The 18,203-nt window shown below is 49.9% G+C and overlaps 1 protein-coding gene across 2 annotated transcripts; it reads left to right on the top strand.

The window, feature by feature from the left end:
• Positions 1–2,913: 2,913 nt before the first annotated feature.
• Positions 2,914–14,968, top strand: hook2 (hook microtubule-tethering protein 2). Of its 2 annotated transcripts, none has more exons than XR_013131988.1 (18): positions 2,914–3,056; positions 3,821–3,903; positions 4,798–4,870; positions 5,105–5,155; positions 5,257–5,389; positions 5,717–5,784; positions 6,025–6,087; positions 6,250–6,330; positions 7,458–7,621; positions 7,777–7,917; positions 8,021–8,222; positions 9,492–9,602; positions 9,796–9,883; positions 10,626–10,692; positions 13,008–13,145; positions 13,352–13,860; positions 14,144–14,178; positions 14,315–14,418. XR_013131988.1 is itself a non-coding variant. In XM_077010252.1 (18 exons), exons 1-18 carry the CDS (start codon positions 3,012–3,014, stop codon positions 14,520–14,522), a joined length of 1,839 nt encoding a protein of 612 aa, XP_076866367.1. In that variant the 5' UTR covers positions 2,914–3,011; the 3' UTR covers positions 14,523–14,968. The 2 variants fall into 2 exon arrangements, 1 of the variants encoding a protein (XP_076866367.1); XM_077010252.1 differs by having other exon boundaries at positions 13,352–13,439; positions 14,315–14,968.
• The last annotated feature ends 3,235 nt before the right edge of the window (positions 14,969–18,203 follow it).

Genomic DNA, 18,203 nt, shown 5'->3' with positions numbered 1-18,203 from the left:
GAATGTTTGATCATTCTCGTTGTGACCTATGACACTGAGCCGTGTCAACAGTATCACTAAATAAGGAAGAGAGCAGTAACCCATGTAACACCATGAACTCAGGTCTCTGTGGTTCTGGGAGTTTGGTGGGGCAGTGGGACTGTTAACCACCCAAATACTGGTCTGAAAAATGTATTGTGTTTTCATATTGTGGTGTTTTGTATTTGTTGGGGTGCTTACTGTGTTTAATGATGCTGGTCTGGAGGAACACTGTATGGCTGCAGTGTTGCTGCTCTTCTCTTCATTTCTTTTCATGTCTGTGTCTTTTTTCTTCTATTCTGCTTGAAGTGTCACAAAAGTTGAACATGTAAAGCTGCCTTGGAATGTCCAGGGATGAACAGATTGAGGGCTACTGCGAAAGATGTGACAGCAGGCTGAAGTGGGAGGAGCCAGGTTTTGGCAGCAGGCTGAGGTGGGAGGAGCCAGGTTATGGCAGCAGGCTGAGGTGGGAGGAGCCAGGCATTGGAAGCAGTATGAGGTGGGAGGAGCCAGTTATTGGCAGCAGGCTGAGGTGGGAGGAGCCGGGTTATGGCAGCAGCCTGAGGTGGGAGGAGCCAGGTATTGGCAGCAGGCTGAGGTGGGAGGAGCCAGGTATTGGCAGCAGGCTGAGGTGGGAGGAGCCAGGTTATGGCAGCAGCCTGAGGTGGGAGGAGCCAGGTATTGGCAGCAGGCTGAGGTGGGAGGAGCCAGGTATTGGCAGCAGTCTGAGGTGGCAGGAGGCAGTGAATGTTGCCTCCTCTATGTATTCTGCCACCTCACATTTTCAGAAAGAGAAAGAAATGGATAGAGAAGCATAAATAAACAGGTTATAAGGCTCATGGACAAATATGGTAATGAACATGTACTCCACCTCATGAGGAGACCGGCCGGCCCGGATGGGAGGGACAGGAAGTGAAACTGACGTTAAGGTGTGCTCCCTTTCAGGTGCAGGCAGCTGGAGGCGGGGATTAAACACAAACTAGACACTTCTGGTTTATTTTGGTGAAATCAGGAAGAAGGAAAGAGAGCGCAAGTCAGAGAGAGAGAGAGAGGGCACATGGAAAGAAAATGTTAGGTATACGTGTGCGGCTGCATGTTGTTCTGAGGATGTCGGTTACACAATTGAGCCACAGGGAGACGTATCGTCTCTGCCAGTCACTCACATCTGGGTGTGAAATGCTGTTTATAGGAGTCTAAATGGACAGGAGTAGTGATAAACCACTAAAAATAGCCGAAATGCAAAAATCTGTACACACAAAAAAGTAAATATTATACATGGGTTATTAGGAAATAATGTAGCCTACTACATAATTCATTTAAATCTCATTTCGTCGACAGTACAAAAGCCACCTATAATTTCAAAGAACAGGCATATTTCATTTACACTTTAACATGACGTACTTTGGACTGCTAGGCTGAGACACTTTTGGCCACTGTTTATCATTTGTAATATGTGTCACAGCGATCGGTTCTATTCGTAAAAATATTCAGGAATGTATATAATTTTAATCTGATTAGTGAAGTTTAATAAATTCTGTGTTTTGTAGATTTTAATAAGGTGTGGTGGACAAAAATCGATATTTTGTGAAATAGTGCCACCTAGTGGCCGCAGATCAAATGTTGTCTCGTTCAAATTTGAGCTGATTGTATACAAATTTCCATTGGATGAAATACTAGCTGTTATGATAATATGTTGTTATATACAAACGTTAAAGGTGACATTTAACAATATGCATGCAAGACAGCTTACTTTCACCTTCGAAACATCGCTAAGGTACGAGATATGCTCTCTCCTGCTGACAGTGAAAAACTTGTCCATGCATTTATCACATCAAGGCTAGATTATTGTAACGCTGTTCTATCTGCTCTTCCAAAGAGCTCTATTTCTCACCTACAGCAAGTTCAGAACGCTGCTGCAAGGGTTCTGACCCGCAGGAGAAAGAGAGATCATATTACACCTGCACTCCACTCACTGCACTAGTTACCTGTCAGCTTTAGAATAGATTTTAAGGTTCTAGTGATGGTTTTTAAATGTCTTCATGGTCTTGCCCCTCTTTACCTCAGTGAAATGATGGTTAGATATGTTCCAGTCAGGTCTCTCAGGTCTTCAAACAGTAATCTACTGGTGATTCCTAAAAGCCGATTAAAGATTGGTGAGGGGTTTTTTAGCCACTATGGCCCAAAGCTCTGGAATTCTCTTCCTGAAGAGCTCAGAGGCATTTCATCCCTGCATAGTTTTAAGAACAGTCTCAAAACATTCCTGTTTAGATCCGCTTTAGTTAAGAAATTCTCAATCTTATTTACTTTATTACATTATGTTGTCTATTATTTTCTAAATCCAATTACCTTAATAGTTTTATCTTATTTACTTTACTTCTTATTATCTTATTTACTTTACCTTTTTAACTTTTTATGTTATTTTAATATTTTTATCTTTAATTTCTTTTAACATTTTCCTTTTGTCTTTTTGTCTTATCTCCTTTTAATGTTTATTTTATTTATACTGTAAAGCACTTTGAGTTGCATGTATGTATGAAAGGTGCTATACAAATAAAGATTATTATTATTATTATAATTATTATTATTATTATTATTACTGCGCCAAATAACCAAACCGCTATGTGCGTGAGTAATATTTATCATGAACATTACATAAAAAACATAATTTAATAATTTAACAAACAATAATTGAATATTAAAAACATATATATTATATTAGATTAATAATAATATACTCTATATTACACACGTATGTCTATTTTGTACAGACGTGACGACAAACGCTTTCGTAGGACGTACAGCAAAAACAACAACAACAACGTTGCTATAACAACGTATGGAAGCCCACGAGGCGCTAAAAAACCAAAACCTGGCGCTGACGCGGACGTCGACCTGTGTGCGCGCGCGTGCACGTGGCAGCGGCGCGCCCCCGACCTGTTTGGTTAAGCGCGCCCCCGCTCGCGTCGGCCTGGTCCGCCGTCGCTCTCCGCACCATGAGTCTGGACGAGGCCGAGCTGTGCGACTCCCTGTTCGGCTGGGTGAGTGTGTCCGTGTCCGCCTCGGGTTCCGGTTCCGCTGGCGGTGTGGTGGGCCGCGGCGGCCCGGTACCGGCCCGGTTAGGGCGGTGTGTCTGCCGGGGTTGAGCGGTTAGCACGTTAGCTAGTGCCGACCTGAGAACCGCGGTAGGTGGAGCAGGTGGAGTTCGTGTGTGAACCTCCTACAGCTGGAGCTCCTCAATATAATGGACTTAAAACATGTTTGTTTGTTTGTTTGTTTGTTTGTTTGGGTTGTCTAACTGACCAACACTATTTAGTGTTTTTTAATCTTTGAAATGCTTTGACGGATTGATTGGTGACTTCAGTGTTACACCACCGCCCAAAGGCCACATAACTACACACCACCTCCACCCTGAACACACTGGTGGAGTATTACACACCTGCTAGAAACGTGGCTGCACACAGGAAACACCGTGTAGGCCTGTTTGTTCCACACGCCAGCCGACATTCATGGCCAAGGTGTTGGGTAGAGGTGTTGGGTAGGTGGTGTAGAGGTGTTGGGTAGGTGGTGGCACTCCGTGACTTTAGTCCCTGTCCTTCAGGTGGCCATGTCACCACACTGGTCTGTAATTACTGCAGGATGGGATTAAGTCATCAGTAACGTTAGACCATCACCTGAACAATACGTAACAAAAAAAAAAATAGATGAGTTTTGTGTTTGAGTTTGGGTGGGTGTTTGTCCCAGGTGTCATTACGGTGTTGACCTGATGTACCTTTTCCATTTCCTTGTTATCTGGACTCAACAGCTTCAGACGTTTCATGTGCCGTCGTGTTCCAGCAAACACGACCTCGCCACTGGGACGGCTATCGCTCACGTCCTGCATAAAATGTAAGATGTGTGTGTGTGTGTGTGTGTGTGTGTGTGTGTGTAGTTCTGTGTGTGGGTGTACACAATTGCCTTGGTATATGTTTATGTAAACAGCAGTATGTCTGTTTACTTCCCACATGTCGTATCTGTGTGTCTGTGTAAGTAACTGTGAGAAAGGGGATTTAATAAAGGTCACACCCATAAGCAGGTCACCGTGAGACAGTCCTACACCCTAAAGGTCACACCTGTGAACAGGTCACTGTAATCAGTCCTACACCCTAAAGGTCACACCTGTGAACAGGTCACTGTAATCAGTCCTACACCCTAAAGGTCACACCTGTGAACAGGTCACTGTAATCAGTCCTACACCCTAAAGGTCACACCCACGCTATGATGCCCTGTTAAATACAGTCCTTACAAAAACAAATGTTTACATTGTGGACAATAAGCAAAGGTTTGTCACATTTTATACTTATACCACTAGTAAAACATTTCTAGTTATTCCTCCTCCTATTCCTTTTAAGCCCTTTATTTATTTGTTTTATTCATTAACAGAACAGTTTCATAGTGTTCATATTGGGTGGAATTTCAATGCTGGTGCCGCAGAGCAACACTGGTGTAACTGGAAAGTTCTGTTATGTGAGCTGAACCGGTGTCGTGTGGTTCGTGTTACCGATGTTTGTATTACTGTAGTGATGGGGTACTGTGACTGCAGTATCGGGTCACAGCTGGCATCGGTACATCAGCGTGGGTGTCTGTGGGCCGTCTGTATGTCTGTCTGTGGTGTCTTTAGGTCTGTGGCTAGCCTGTGAGCATGCATGTGTCTTGTGTGCTGTGTGTAAGTTAAATCAAGGTGTGTGTGAGAGATGGAGACATTTGAATGTGTGTGTGTGTTGTCTTCTCGAATGCTTCCAGAGATCCACTCTGGTTTAACGAGACATGGCTGGGGAGGTTGAAGGAGGAGAGTGGAGACAACTGGAGACTGAAGGTACATCTTCACCCTCTTCTTCCTCCTCTTCCTCTCTGGTCTGCTATTTCAGCATGCTGCTCTCTCTTTCATTATTGAAGAGTCTGTTTGTCCTTGTCTAGAGTCTGTGTGTACAGAGACCCTCACTCCATCATAGTTAATATATATTTAACGTGTTACCTGAAGTGGCCGACCCTTGTCTTCCATGTGCTGGAGGAGGTCATGTGACCTGAATGTGTGTGTGTGTGTTGATAGGTGAGCAACCTGAAGAAGATACTCCAGAGCGTGATGGAGTATTATCATGACGTGAGTAGGGGAGGCACTGCACCTGCATACTCAAACACTCCCACTGCTTCCAGAACGTTCTCTTCTTCCTGAGAGACATTCCTCCCACTTCCCTGTCTCAGGTGCTGGGGCAGCAGGTGGCGGACCAGCACGTCCCGGACGTGTCTCTGATCGGGGAGACGGGGGACGTGACCGAGCTGGGACGTCTCCTGCAGCTGGTGCTGGGCTGTGCCGTCAGCTGTGAGAAGAAAGAAGGTAACCCCACCCACTGCTCCCGGCTTCACGCCGTGTGTGTGTGTGTGTGTGTGTGTGTGTGTGTGTGTGTGTGTGTGTGTGTGTGTGTGTGTGTGTGTGTGTGTGTGTGGCTCTGTTAGGCCCCACAGGATCTCAGCCTGGTCGTTCACTCTGTGGCTCCGCCCCTGTGGACTGGGTGGGGCGTGAGGGGGCGTGTCCAGCTCATATGCCTTGTGTGTGTTTATCTGTAAATGTACATGGATAGAAGATGAGATGGCGGTGTGCGTGTGTCCCAGGTTGTAACTGTCCCTCTAATGTCCGTCCTCTGTGTCCCCGTCCCCCTTGCAGAATACATTCAGCAGATTATGACGCTGGAGGAATCTGTCCAGCACGTGGTCATGGCGGCGATACAAGAGGTAGGCTCGGTTTGTGCGTGGTCTGTTACCCCTGTGGCCTCGGTGTGGCCTCGGTGTGGCCCTGACGCACCGCGGTACCCGAGCCCCTCGCCTCCGAAGGGCCCCAGCGTTGATGAGTAGACTGGGGAAGCCGTTCTGTGTGCACTATAAGAACAATAAGAGCGTTGTGTGGCGGAGATACTTCTGAGACTGTGTGTGTGTGTGTGTGTGTGTGTGTGTGTGTGTGTGTCCCCTTCCCAGCTGCTCACCAAAGAGCCTATGGAACCCGGGAGCCCAGATACATATGGAGAATTTGACTACCAGGTGTGGGCGTGTCCTCTGCTGGGGGGGTGTGATGGGCGTGTCCTTCAGAGCCATGTCACTTTTCTAACCTATGGTTTATTGTTTTATTGATTTATCTCTGTTGCTCACTGCCACACGTTCTTCTCTAATACACTCTCTCTCTCTCTCTCTCTCCCTCTCCAGTCGAGGAAGTATTATTTTCTGAGTGAGGACCTGGAGGAGCAGGATGGAGTCGCCCAGCGCTGTCGACAGCTGGAGCAGCAGGTGGATGAGAACCTCACGTGAACCTTCATGGTGCACACGGGGTGGAGGAGACCTGCAGGCTGACCTACCTGCCCTGTCTTTCTAATCTTCTGTTGGCTCATAAAGGCCTACAGTAATGTGTGTGTGTGTGTGTGTGTTAGACACCACACCATTACAAAGCTGAACTGGCAGCTTTTCACTAAATAAGATTATAAGAAAGATTAAGCTTCTGGTTTTCAGAGCTTACAGTCATCAAAGTTGTTGCCCGGGGTGCCGTGGTGTATCAGGCCCGGTGTCTGGCCCGCACAAATCCGCTCTTTCCTCACAGTATTTAGTTCACTGCTTCCAAGCAGTCTGGGATATGAAATGTAGATTCTGTTGGGGGTGTTTTTGTAGTGATGGAATAAGAGTAGATTTTAGAGACCTTTTGATTAGGTTTTTAAAAGAAAACCAGCTGTCTGCTTACGGCTCTCGGGAGCGTGTGGGAGGCGGAGGGCTTTAGTAGTGACGAGAACGCTAACGTCACTTCAGCCTTTGTTCAGTCCAGAGCTGCTGGAGGGGGCGTGTGGTTAACCATCCACATGGTTAACGTACCTGTTGTGCCCCTGTGAACTCTGTCCCCAGAACCTTGTGCGTGTGGGACGTCCTTGCGTACATAAAGGTCCTGTTTTTTGGGGTCTTTAAAGGCTGGCTGGGTTCTCCCTCATCACCCACACCCTGCGAGAGGCAGACACACAGCCTGACTGACGTGGGCCTGTGTGAACGCACGACTCGCCACGTGACCCACGCGTGAATAACCCGTATAGGTCGTTAAGTGGGCATGAAGACGAAGGTCGTTTAGTGACGTCTGGAACGTTCGTTCACGTTACACAAGCAGCTTCGTAGTGCTGGCGTGGGTCACGTTATGACTGATGTTAACGTGCTGAAGAGCTGTTGTGCTTTGAGAGGCTTTCAGAGTGGGCTCGTCAGGAAAGGCACGACCATGTCAGACGTGTGTGTGTGTGTCACAAGCATAAGTCCTTCCCTGACGAGGCTTTACGAGCCCCGTAGGTCTTTTAATTTTGTGGTCACTCCCTTATTTCAGGAAGACTTCCCTTGGTACCCCCCCCCCCCCCCCCCCTCACGTTAGCGGTGTACGTGTGTCCCAGGTGTCCGTGCTGACGGAGGAGAAGTGCTCCATGCAGGTGGAGCTGCAGTCCCTGAGGGAGGGCCAGCGTGGCCACGAGTCTCACCACTCCTCCACCACCATCACAGCCAAGAAGCTGCTGCTCCTTCAGACCCAGATGGAGCAGCTTCAGGAGGAGAACTACCGGTGAGGGCCCACCGCACGCAGCGCCGCTCTGAGGCCCACCGCATGCCTGCCCAGAGAAGCAGATGGCACGGAGGAGCCATAATGTGTGTGTGTGTGTGTGTGTGTGTGTGTGTGTGTGTGTGTGTGTGTGTGTGTGCGTGTGTGAGTGTGTGTAGCCTGGAGAACAGTCGTGATGACCAGCGTGCGAGGAGTGAGGCTCTGGAGAAGGAGGTCGTGGACCTACAGCACCGAAACGAGGAGCTCACCAGCCTCGCCCAGGAGGCCCAGGCCCTCAAAGATGAGATGGACATCCTCCGGTACACACACACACACACACACACACTCGATGGTCAGTAATCCCTGCGAACTATTCACCAAGTTGATTCAGACGAACAGGAAGGCTGTGGCCCGCCCCTGCAGGCACTCGTCGGACCGCGTGGGCCGTCTGGAGGCGCTGGTGGAGACCTACAAGAGGAAGCTGGAGGATCTGGGAGACCTGCGCAGACAAGTGCGTCTGCTGGAGGAGCGAAACACCGTCTACATGCAGCGCACGCGCGAGCTGGAGGAGGAGCTGCGCAGAGCCAATGCAGGGCGCACGCAGCTGGACTCCTGCAGGAGGCAGGTAGGGCCTGGCACACGTGACCCCCGTTAGGAGGCAGGTAGGGCCTGGTACATGTGACCCCCGCTAGGAGGTAGGTAGGGCCTGGCACACGTGACCCCCGTTAGGAGGCAGGTAGGGCCTGGTACATGTGACACACGTGACCCCCGCTAGGAGGCAGGTAGGGCCTGGCACACGTGATACACGTGACCCCCATTAGGAGGCAGGTAGGGCCTGGCACACGTGACACACGTGACCCCCGCTAGGAGGCAGGTAGGGCCTGGCACGCGTGACCCCGGCACACGCAGCGGGGGCTGGGCTGGTCGTCGTGTCAACGTGTGTAAAGACATAAACAGACTGCAGACACACTGAACATTCAATATGAATTCAGTATAAAGATTATAGGGGGGGAAGAATGAAGTTTCAGCTGATTGTAATAACACCTGATCATCCCTGTAGGACAGACATGTGACTATGAGCTACTGAAGCTCTGGTGTGATGAATAAGAACTGGTTCTTTTAGATCAGGAGGTGCAGAGTGCTGTAACCTTGTGTGTGATGCTGTTGTGTTATTGTTGCTGTTGTTGTATTCTGGGTGGAGAAGAGGTACAGTGCCTGAAGGACAATGGTGGAGAGAGAGACACGCGTAGAGAGAGAGAGAGAGAGAGAGAGAGCGAGACATACAGGGAGACGGGCAGGTTGTGGGCCACCATGTTGATGGTTCTTTATCCCTTTCAGACTTCATGCACATCAGTGTGTGATGGGTGGATTAGTTCAGTGGGAGAGAAGCGCTCTGTGTCATTTATTTCCCACGTGACAACATGCCACATTGGTACCAGGGCACAAATAATTGGTGTGTTCTCAGCACAACCGTAGACGGCTCCGCTGTAATCTGACCCTCGGAGCCGGTAGGGGCGGATACAACTCCGAGACCAGTGGTGCGTTGTTATGGTTACAGCTCGACTATCTCATTTTGCTCCTGGTCCTCTCGACCCGAACGTGCTCGTGTGAAACCGGCCGTGGCGTCACGTGAGAAACTGCTTCAAACGCATTTGCCGAATATGTATGAACGCTAGCGACAGCGGGATGTGGTACAAAAACAAGTGATTTGTCTCTCTAGCCCCACAGTTTTGCTTCACATATATAAAATGATTTCCATTAACAAATGGTAAAATTGCCGCGTGCGTGTGTGCGAGCGTGCGTGTGTGCGAGCGTGCGTGCGTGCGTGCGTGCGTGCGTGCGTGCGAGCGTGCGCTACATTGGCTGTACTCTGTTGTCGTCGTGTGTCCACCAGGTCCACGAACTGCAGGCCAAGCACTCCTCTGAGGTCATGAAGTCCGAGAAATGGCAGTTTGAGTTTAAAAACCTCAGCGACAAGTACGAAGCTTTGCTTAAAGAGAGAGAGGTAAACGTCTCCTGGGAAGACCTGTGTGGGGGAGGGAGGTCTGGAGGATGGGGGGGTTACAGTTCTGAAGAGCAGTTAATACTCTGCCTTCTGTGCAGTCTAGAAATGCCAAATAAATCTTGTGTGTGTGTGTGTGTGTGTGTGTGTGTGTGTGTGTGTGTGTGTGTGTGTGTGTGTGTGTGTGTGTGTGTAGAGGTTGGTGTCTGAGCGGGACACACTACGCGAGACCAATGAGGAGTTGCGCTGTGTTCAGGTCCAGCAGAAGTACCTCAGCCAAACAGGTCACACACTCCTACACACGCGTCATAGCCTATAGCACACACAGCCATCATGAGAAACCAACGCAGTCAACAACTCACGCACACACACCCTCCACGCACACACACACACGGTGGAACTCAGCAGAGCCAAACAGCAGTTGTTTGCGCAGCGTAGCACGGTTTAACCAGAAGGCGTTTAATCCCACCACGTCACAGATTCTTTTCTCTTTTTTTCCATTTTTTGCTCTTTTGCTTTTCTGGAAGATAACAACATCCATGTCTGGTGGCGAGTTTTTCTAAATGCGTCAGAAGTGTGACTCGAGGGGGGGGGGGGGGGGGGCTGTGGCTCCCTCGTGGGGGGTGCTGCATCTCGTAGGCGTACTGGTGTGACTCTTTAAAATACAACATTCAGATTACAAAGCTCACAGACCCACATCCATAAACAAATGAGCAACAGGTTATTGGGGCTGAACTCATTTAACTCATTTAACTAATTTATCTCATTTATCTCATTTAACTCATTTAACTCATTTATCTCATTTATCTAATTTAACTCATTTTTTTACTCATTTTCTGTGTTTGGTTGGATTTGTTTTGAAGATGTGATTTAAAAAAATTGTAAGTTTTTGTGGGTTTGTTTTACTGTCTTGTTTTACTGCTATATTATAGCTCTGTTATAATCTAATGAGCGCCAGTGAGGGGTAGAAATATATACCGTGGTATATAGAGCTGCTGTTGTATTGATCTCTGTCGCCCCCTGCAGGCTCTCTGGGTTCTGACACTGAAGCGACGGGCAACCTGGCCTCAGAGATCATGCCCACAGAGTTCATGTGAGCCTCCACACCTCCACACGCTGTTCACTCCCTACTCCCACCTGCTGGGGGCGTCTTTCCACACGCTGTTCACTCCCTACTCCCACCTGCTGGGGGCGTCTTTCCACACGCTGTTCACTCCCTACTCCCACCTGCTGGGGGCGTCTTTCCACACGCTGTTCACCCCCTACTCCCACCTGCTGGGGGCGTCTTTCCACACGCTGTTCACTCCCTACTCCCACCTGCTGGGGGCGTCTTTCCACACGCTGTTCACTCCCTACTCCCACCTGCTGGGGGCGTCTTTCCACACGCTGTTCACTCCCTACTCCCACCTGCTGGGGGCGTCTTTCCACACGCTGTTCACTCCCTACTCCCACCTGCTGGGGGCGTCTTTCCACACGCTGTTCACCCCCTACTCCCACCTGCTGGGGGCGTCTTTCCACACGCTGTTCACTCCCTACTCCCACCTGCTGGGGGCGTCTTTCCACACGCTGTTCACTCCCTACTCCCACCTGCTGGGGGCGTCTTTCCACACGCTGTTCACCCCCTACTCCCACCTGCTGGGGGCGTCTTTCCACACGCTGTTCACTCCCTACTCCCACCTGCTGGGGGCGTCTTTCCACACGCTGTTCACTCCCTACTCCCACCTGCTGGGGGCGTCTTTCCACACGCTGTTCACTCCCTACTCCCACCTGCTGGGGGCGTCTTTCCACACGCTGTTCACTCCCTACTCCCACCTGCTGGGGGCGTCTTTCCACACGCTGTTCACCCCCTACTCCCACCTGCTGGGGGCGTCTTTCCACACGCTGTTCACCCCCTACTCCCACCTGCTGGGGGCGTCTTTCCACACGCTGTTCACTCCCTACTCCCACCTGCTGGGGGCGTCTTTCCACACGCTGTTCACTCCCTACTCCCACCTGCTGGGGGCGTCTTTCCACACGCTGTTCACTCCCTACTCCCACCTGCTGGGGGCGTCTTTCCACACGCTGTTCACTCCCTACTCCCACCTGCTGGGGGCGTCTTTCCACACGCTGTTCACTCCCTACTCCCACCTGCTGGGGGCGTCTTTCCACACGCTGTTCACTCCCTACTCCCACCTGCTGGGGGCGTCTTTCCACACGCTGTTCACTCCCTACTCCCACCTGCTGGGGGCGTCTTTCCACACGCTGTTCACTCCCTACTCCCACCTGCTGGGGGCGTCTTTCCAAACAAACTACCAAAAAATCACTTTTTTGGGATGGTTTCCACATCAATGTGCCACATCATTCTATGTTGTGGCCATATTGTGTTCGTGTGTGTGTTCGTGTGTGTGTGTGTGTGTGTGTGTGTGTGTGTGTGTGTGTGTGTGTGTGTGTGTGTGTGTGTGTGTGTGTGTGTGTGTGTGTGTGTGTTCGTGTGTGTGTGTGTGTGTGTGTGTGTTCGTGTGTTCGTGTGTGTGTTCGTGTGTTCGTGTGTGTGTTCGTGTGTGTGTTCGTGTGTGTGTGTGGTGACTACTTTCATGGTGTTGGGGTACTGTGGGGGTACTATAAACAGACATGGTGTTGGGGTACTGTGGGGGTACTATAAACAGACATGGTGTTGGGGGTACTGTGGGGGTACTATAAACAGACATGGTGTTGGGGGTACTGTGGGGGTACTATAAACAGACATGGTGTTGGGGTACTGTGGGGGTACTATAAACAGACATGGTGTTGGGGTACTGTGGGGGTACTATAAACAGACATCAAAAGCAAGAGTGTTTTTGTTTTTTCTCCTCACATTGTGGTTTTGATCTACCATGTTGCTAGATTATTATATAGGTTATAATTTGCTACACAAAGTACTTTTGTTGTACTGACTATCTAGAGCACAGCTGGATTATTTTTGTTCCATTATTTGTTATTTGTTCATTATTACTGTGACGTTACTGTGAGCAGTTTTATGGAAGTAAGGAGTTGAAGAAGGGGGCGGAGTCACAATTCAGGACAGCCGTTTTGAGACGCCTGATTGGTCAGGAAGCAGCGTTTTGTCTTGGGGTTCTTCTGTGCAGGCTCGTGTGTGTGATTCTTCCACTGTAATATGTGTGTGTGTATAAATGTGTAATGTGTGTGTGTGTGTGTGTGTGTGTGTGTGTGTGTGTGTGTGTGTGTGTGTGTGTAAAGACGCGCTTGACGAGAGCCAACAGAGCTGATGGAAGGTATCACTCACAGCTGGTCCTTCAGTGTCAGTGTGGGGTGTCACTAGCTTTGACAGAATTGTTAAATGTGTGCTCTCTGTCTCTCTCTCTCTGTCTCTCTCTCTCTCTGTCTCTCTCTCTCTCTGTCTGTCTCTCTCCCTGTCTCTCTCTCTCTCAGGGAGACAGTGGTGCGTCTGCAGAATGAGAATAAGCTGCTGTGTGTCCAGGAGGAGACGTACAGGCAGAGACTGGAGGAGTCACAGACCCTGCTGGAGGAGGCACAGAGAGGCCGGAACACACTAGAGATGCAGAACAGGTGTGTGTGTGTGTGTGTGTGTGTGTGTGTACTTGAATACTGGCATACACATGTTTGTGCTTGAGGGATAGTTTTAACAAGTTAGAACCAATTAACCAACCAGTTACCATTTTACTATATGCCCCGGTTGAGTCTGCATCTCTCTCGTCCCCTTTTTTTCTCTCTCTCTCTTTCTCTCTCTCACACACACTCACACACACACACAGGTTAAGCCAGCAGCAGATATCACAGTTAAGTTCTCAGGTGGCGGAGCTCCAGAAGACTCTGCAGGACCAGGACAGTAGAGCTGAGGATGTGAGTTTGATCAGGAATCGTCAGTTCTGTCTGATCTCTGTGATTCAGCACCAATCACATGCACCAATCACCAAGCTTCTCAGTTGAGCCACGTACTACAGGTACTGCTGTGATTCAGCACAGGCTGCTTCAGTACTGAAGCACTGAATCAGGTACTGCTCTGGTTAAGGACTCTCACCCATCCAGTACTGAATTATCAATTTGGCCTTGTTTATTAAATGGATTATTGAAGTTGGTTGATTGCTTGATAGATCAGACAAATCTTTCATTCTGACAGTCCCCGCTCCCCCCCCCCCCCCTCTATTAACACAATGATAACATTTTGTTTTGCTGTGGTGAACTATAAATTAATACCTGCCTGATTTTTGTCTGTCTCCGCCCACCTCATGCAATCGACCAATCATCCGCCTCTTAGGCCATCGTAAGTACGGCCCCATTCTGGTTGAATATTTGAATACAGTAATGTTAAGTTGTCTTTTATTTTCACTGTTTACAACCACAGAGTACATAATGCTATTGAAGTGAAATAGAATGTTACTGAGAACGTGCTCACGTGTGCTCACGTGGGTGTATGAGCCCTAGGGCCTCTAATGGAACGCTGTACTTGTGGTTTGACAGGCTTGGTTAATGATACCAGCTGAACAGGGTGTGTTGGCTCGCAGATTGATTTCTGGGGTTTTTTTGTGTTTTTTTCCCCTCTTTAGTCGTCCCTGCTGCAGAAGAAACTGGAGGAGCATCTGTGAGTGTGTGGGCTGGTGGAGAGGAGGGGGGTTGGGTCACTAGCAGAGCAGCCCAAATAAGCAGCACTGACGCACATCGGAAAGGTCCTAACAGCCCCCCGTGTGCGTGTGTGTGTGCGTGTGTGTGTGCTGCAGAGAGAAGTTGCACGAGGCTCACTCGGATTTGCAGAAGAAGCGAGCAGTAATCGATGACCTAGAGCCCAGCGCCGACAGCAACAGTAAAAAAAAAACACAATACAACAACCTCCTGTGTCATTATGACATCACATCCTCACACTACAACCTCCTGTCTGTCATTATGACATCACATCCTCACACTACAACCTCCTGTCTGTCATTATGACATCACATCCTCACACTACAACCTCCTGTCTGTCATTATGACATCACATCCTCACACTACAACCTCCTGTCTGTCATTATGACATCACATCCTCACACTACAACCTCCTGTCTGTCATTATGACATCACATCCTCACACTACAACAACCTCCTGTCTTTGTCATTATGACATCACATCCTCACACTACAACAACCGCCTGTCTTTGTCATTATGACATCACATCCTCACACTACAACAACCTCCTGTCTTTGTCATTATGACATCACATCCTCACACTACAACAACCTCCTGTCTTTGTCATTATGACATCACATCCTCGCACCACAACAACCTCCTGTCTGTCATTATGACATCACATCCGCGCACCACAACAACCTCATGTCTGTCATTATGACATCACATCCGCGCACCACAACAACCTCATGTCTGTCATTATGACATCACATCCGCGCACCACAACAACCTCATGTCTTTATGACATCACATCCGCGCACCACAACAACCTCATGTCTTTATGACATCACATCCTCACACTACAACAACCTCCTGTCTTTATGACCTCACATCCTCACACTACAACAACCTCATGTCTTTATGACCTCACATCCTCACACTACAACAACCTCCTGTCTTTGTCATTATGACATCACATCCTCACACTACAACAACCTCCTGTCTTTGTCATTATGACATCACATCCTCGCACCACAACAACCTCATGTCTGTCTTTATGACATCACATCCGCGCACCACAACAACCTCATGTCTTTATGACATCACATCCGCACACCACAACAACCTCCTGTCTTTATGACCTCACATCCTCACACTACAACCTCCTGTCTTTATGACCTCACATCCTCACACTACAACAACCTCATGTCTTTGACATCACATCCTCACACTGTAACTATCTAAGCTGACTGACACAACCTCCGTTGCATAAGTGTCACCCTTACATTGTGTTATCCACCAACATGGCAACTTTCCAGTCAGCACATTTAATCATATTACAATAATGTTCACATTGTGCGTTAGCTAAGCACTTGGCCTGTTATTAGACTTGTCCTCGGGCTGCTGTAAGGAGTGTACACACAGCTGGGCAGATGTAACACATCACATCATTAATGAGATGCAGGCTGTTTGAAGGCCTTGCTGACGCAGCAACCTGGCTGAAAAAAAAAATAATAATGAAATGTGCCATATTTTGTCAAAATCGAAATTTGTCCTCCGCTTTTAACCCATCTGTGCAGTCAGAACACACACTAGTGGTTACTAGGGGGCTGTGGATCACACGTGCCCAGAGCGATGGGCAGCCCTAGCCCAGCGCCCGGGGAGCAGCTGGGGTGAGGTGCCTTGCTCAAGGGCACCTCAGTCATGGCCTCAGGCCTGGGAATCGAACCCACGACCCTCCGGTCACAAGACCAGTTCCCTAACCACCAGGCCATGACTGCCCATGGCTGACCTGTTTGTTGGATTTGTTTTTGTTGTGTCTGTGAATTTGAATCAAAGATTAGAAATCGGATACGCACTTAAAATACACATGCAGAGTTCACACAATCCCCTGAAGCGACAGGTGTCTTCAAGCCCACAGGAACAGCTGCTTTTTCAATCACAACCTGAATCTGTGGTGCGGAAGTTCCGGGTCGAGCGTTCTGTCGGGGACGGCAGCGTGGGCTCTGGCCCTGTACCAGGGGTCAAGCGGGTTCCTACCTCGGTCCACAGCGCTGTTCACTGCAGTTGAAAGCCCTGTGCAGAAAACACTCAGTAAACACCCAGTAGCCTGGTGTTATATCGCCCCCTGCTGGCCACATGCAACTAGAAACTAGAAGTTAATAATCGGCACAAAATGGCAGATTGTGTCACAGCATTGTTTCAGCGGTGTGTGCAATGGACTGACATCTGAGTCCTGCCACACACACTCCTTCCACCACACACACTCCTTCCACCACACACACTCCTCCACTACACACACTCCTCCACCACACACACTCCTCCACCACACACACTCCTCCACCACACACACTCCTCCACCACACACGCTCCTTCCACCACACACGCTCCTTCCACCACACACACTCCTCCACTACACACACTCCTCCACCACACACACTCCTCCACCACACACGCTCCTTCCACCACACACGCTCCTTCCACCACACATGCTCCTTCCACCACACACACTCCTTCACCACACACACTCCTTCCACCACACACACTCCTCCACTACACACACTCCTTCCACCACACACACTCCTCCACTACACACACTCCTCCACCACACACACTCCTCCACCACACACACTCCTCCACCACACACGCTCCTTCCACCACACACGCTCCTTCCACCACACACACCCTCCACTACACACACTCCTCCACCACACACACTCCTCCACCACACACGCTCCTTCCCACCACACTCACGCTCCTTCCACCACACACGCTCCTTCCACCACACACGCTCCTTCCACCACACACGCTCCTTCACCACACACACTCCTTCCACCACACACACTCCTCCACTACACACACTCCTCCACCACACACACTCCTCCACCACACACGCTCCTTCCACCACACACGCTCCTTCCACCACACATGCTCCTTCCACCACACACGCTCCTTCACCACACACACTCCTTCCACCACACACACTCCTCCACCACACACACTCCTCCACCACACACGCTCCTTCCACCACACACGCTCCCTTCCACCACACTCGCTCCTTCCACCACACACGCTCCTTCCACCAGTCACACACTCCTCCACCACACACTCCTCCACCACACACACTCCTCCACCACACACACTCCTTCACCACACACACTCCTCCACTACACACACTCCTCCACCACACACACGCTCCTTCCACCACACACGCTCCTTCCACCACACATGCTCCTTCCACCACACATCGCTCCTCCACTACACACACTCCTCCACCACACACACTCCTCCACCACACACACTCCTCCACCACACACACTCCTCCACTACACACACTCCTTCCACCACACACACTCCTCCACCACACACACTCCTTCACCACACACACTCCTCCACCACACACGCTCCTTCCACCACACAAGCTCCTTCCACCACACATGCTCCTTCCACCACACACAGCTCCTTCCACCACACACACACTCCTCCACTACACACACTCCTCCACCACACACACTCCTCCACCACAACCACACTCCTTCACCACACACACTCCTTCACCACACACCATATCCTTCCACCAGTCACACACTCCTTCCACCACACACACACTCCTTCCACCACACACACACTCCTTCCACCACACACACACTCCTTCCACCACACACACACTCCTTCCACCACACCACACACTCCTTCCACCACACACACACTCCTTCCACCACACCACACTACACTCCTTCCACCCACACTCACTCCCTCCACCCACACACACTCCCTCCACCACACACACTCCTTCCACCACACACACTCTCCACCTCCACCCACACACACTCCCTCCACCACACACACCCTCCTTCCACCACACACACACTCCTCCATCAGTCACGCTGTCGTCCACACTGCTGCAGCCACAGTGCAGCCTCTCCCACGTTCCCACACCTCTCCCCCTCTCTCTCTCCCTCTCTCCCTCTCTCTCTCCCTCTCTCTCTCTCTCTCTCTCTCCCCCC

The sequence above is a fragment of the Brachyhypopomus gauderio genome, chromosome 6, assembly GCF_052324685.1.
Source record: "Brachyhypopomus gauderio isolate BG-103 chromosome 6, BGAUD_0.2, whole genome shotgun sequence".
Classification (NCBI taxonomy): domain Eukaryota; kingdom Metazoa; phylum Chordata; class Actinopteri; order Gymnotiformes; family Hypopomidae; genus Brachyhypopomus; species Brachyhypopomus gauderio.
This window is presented reverse-complemented; position numbering and strand designations above follow the sequence as displayed.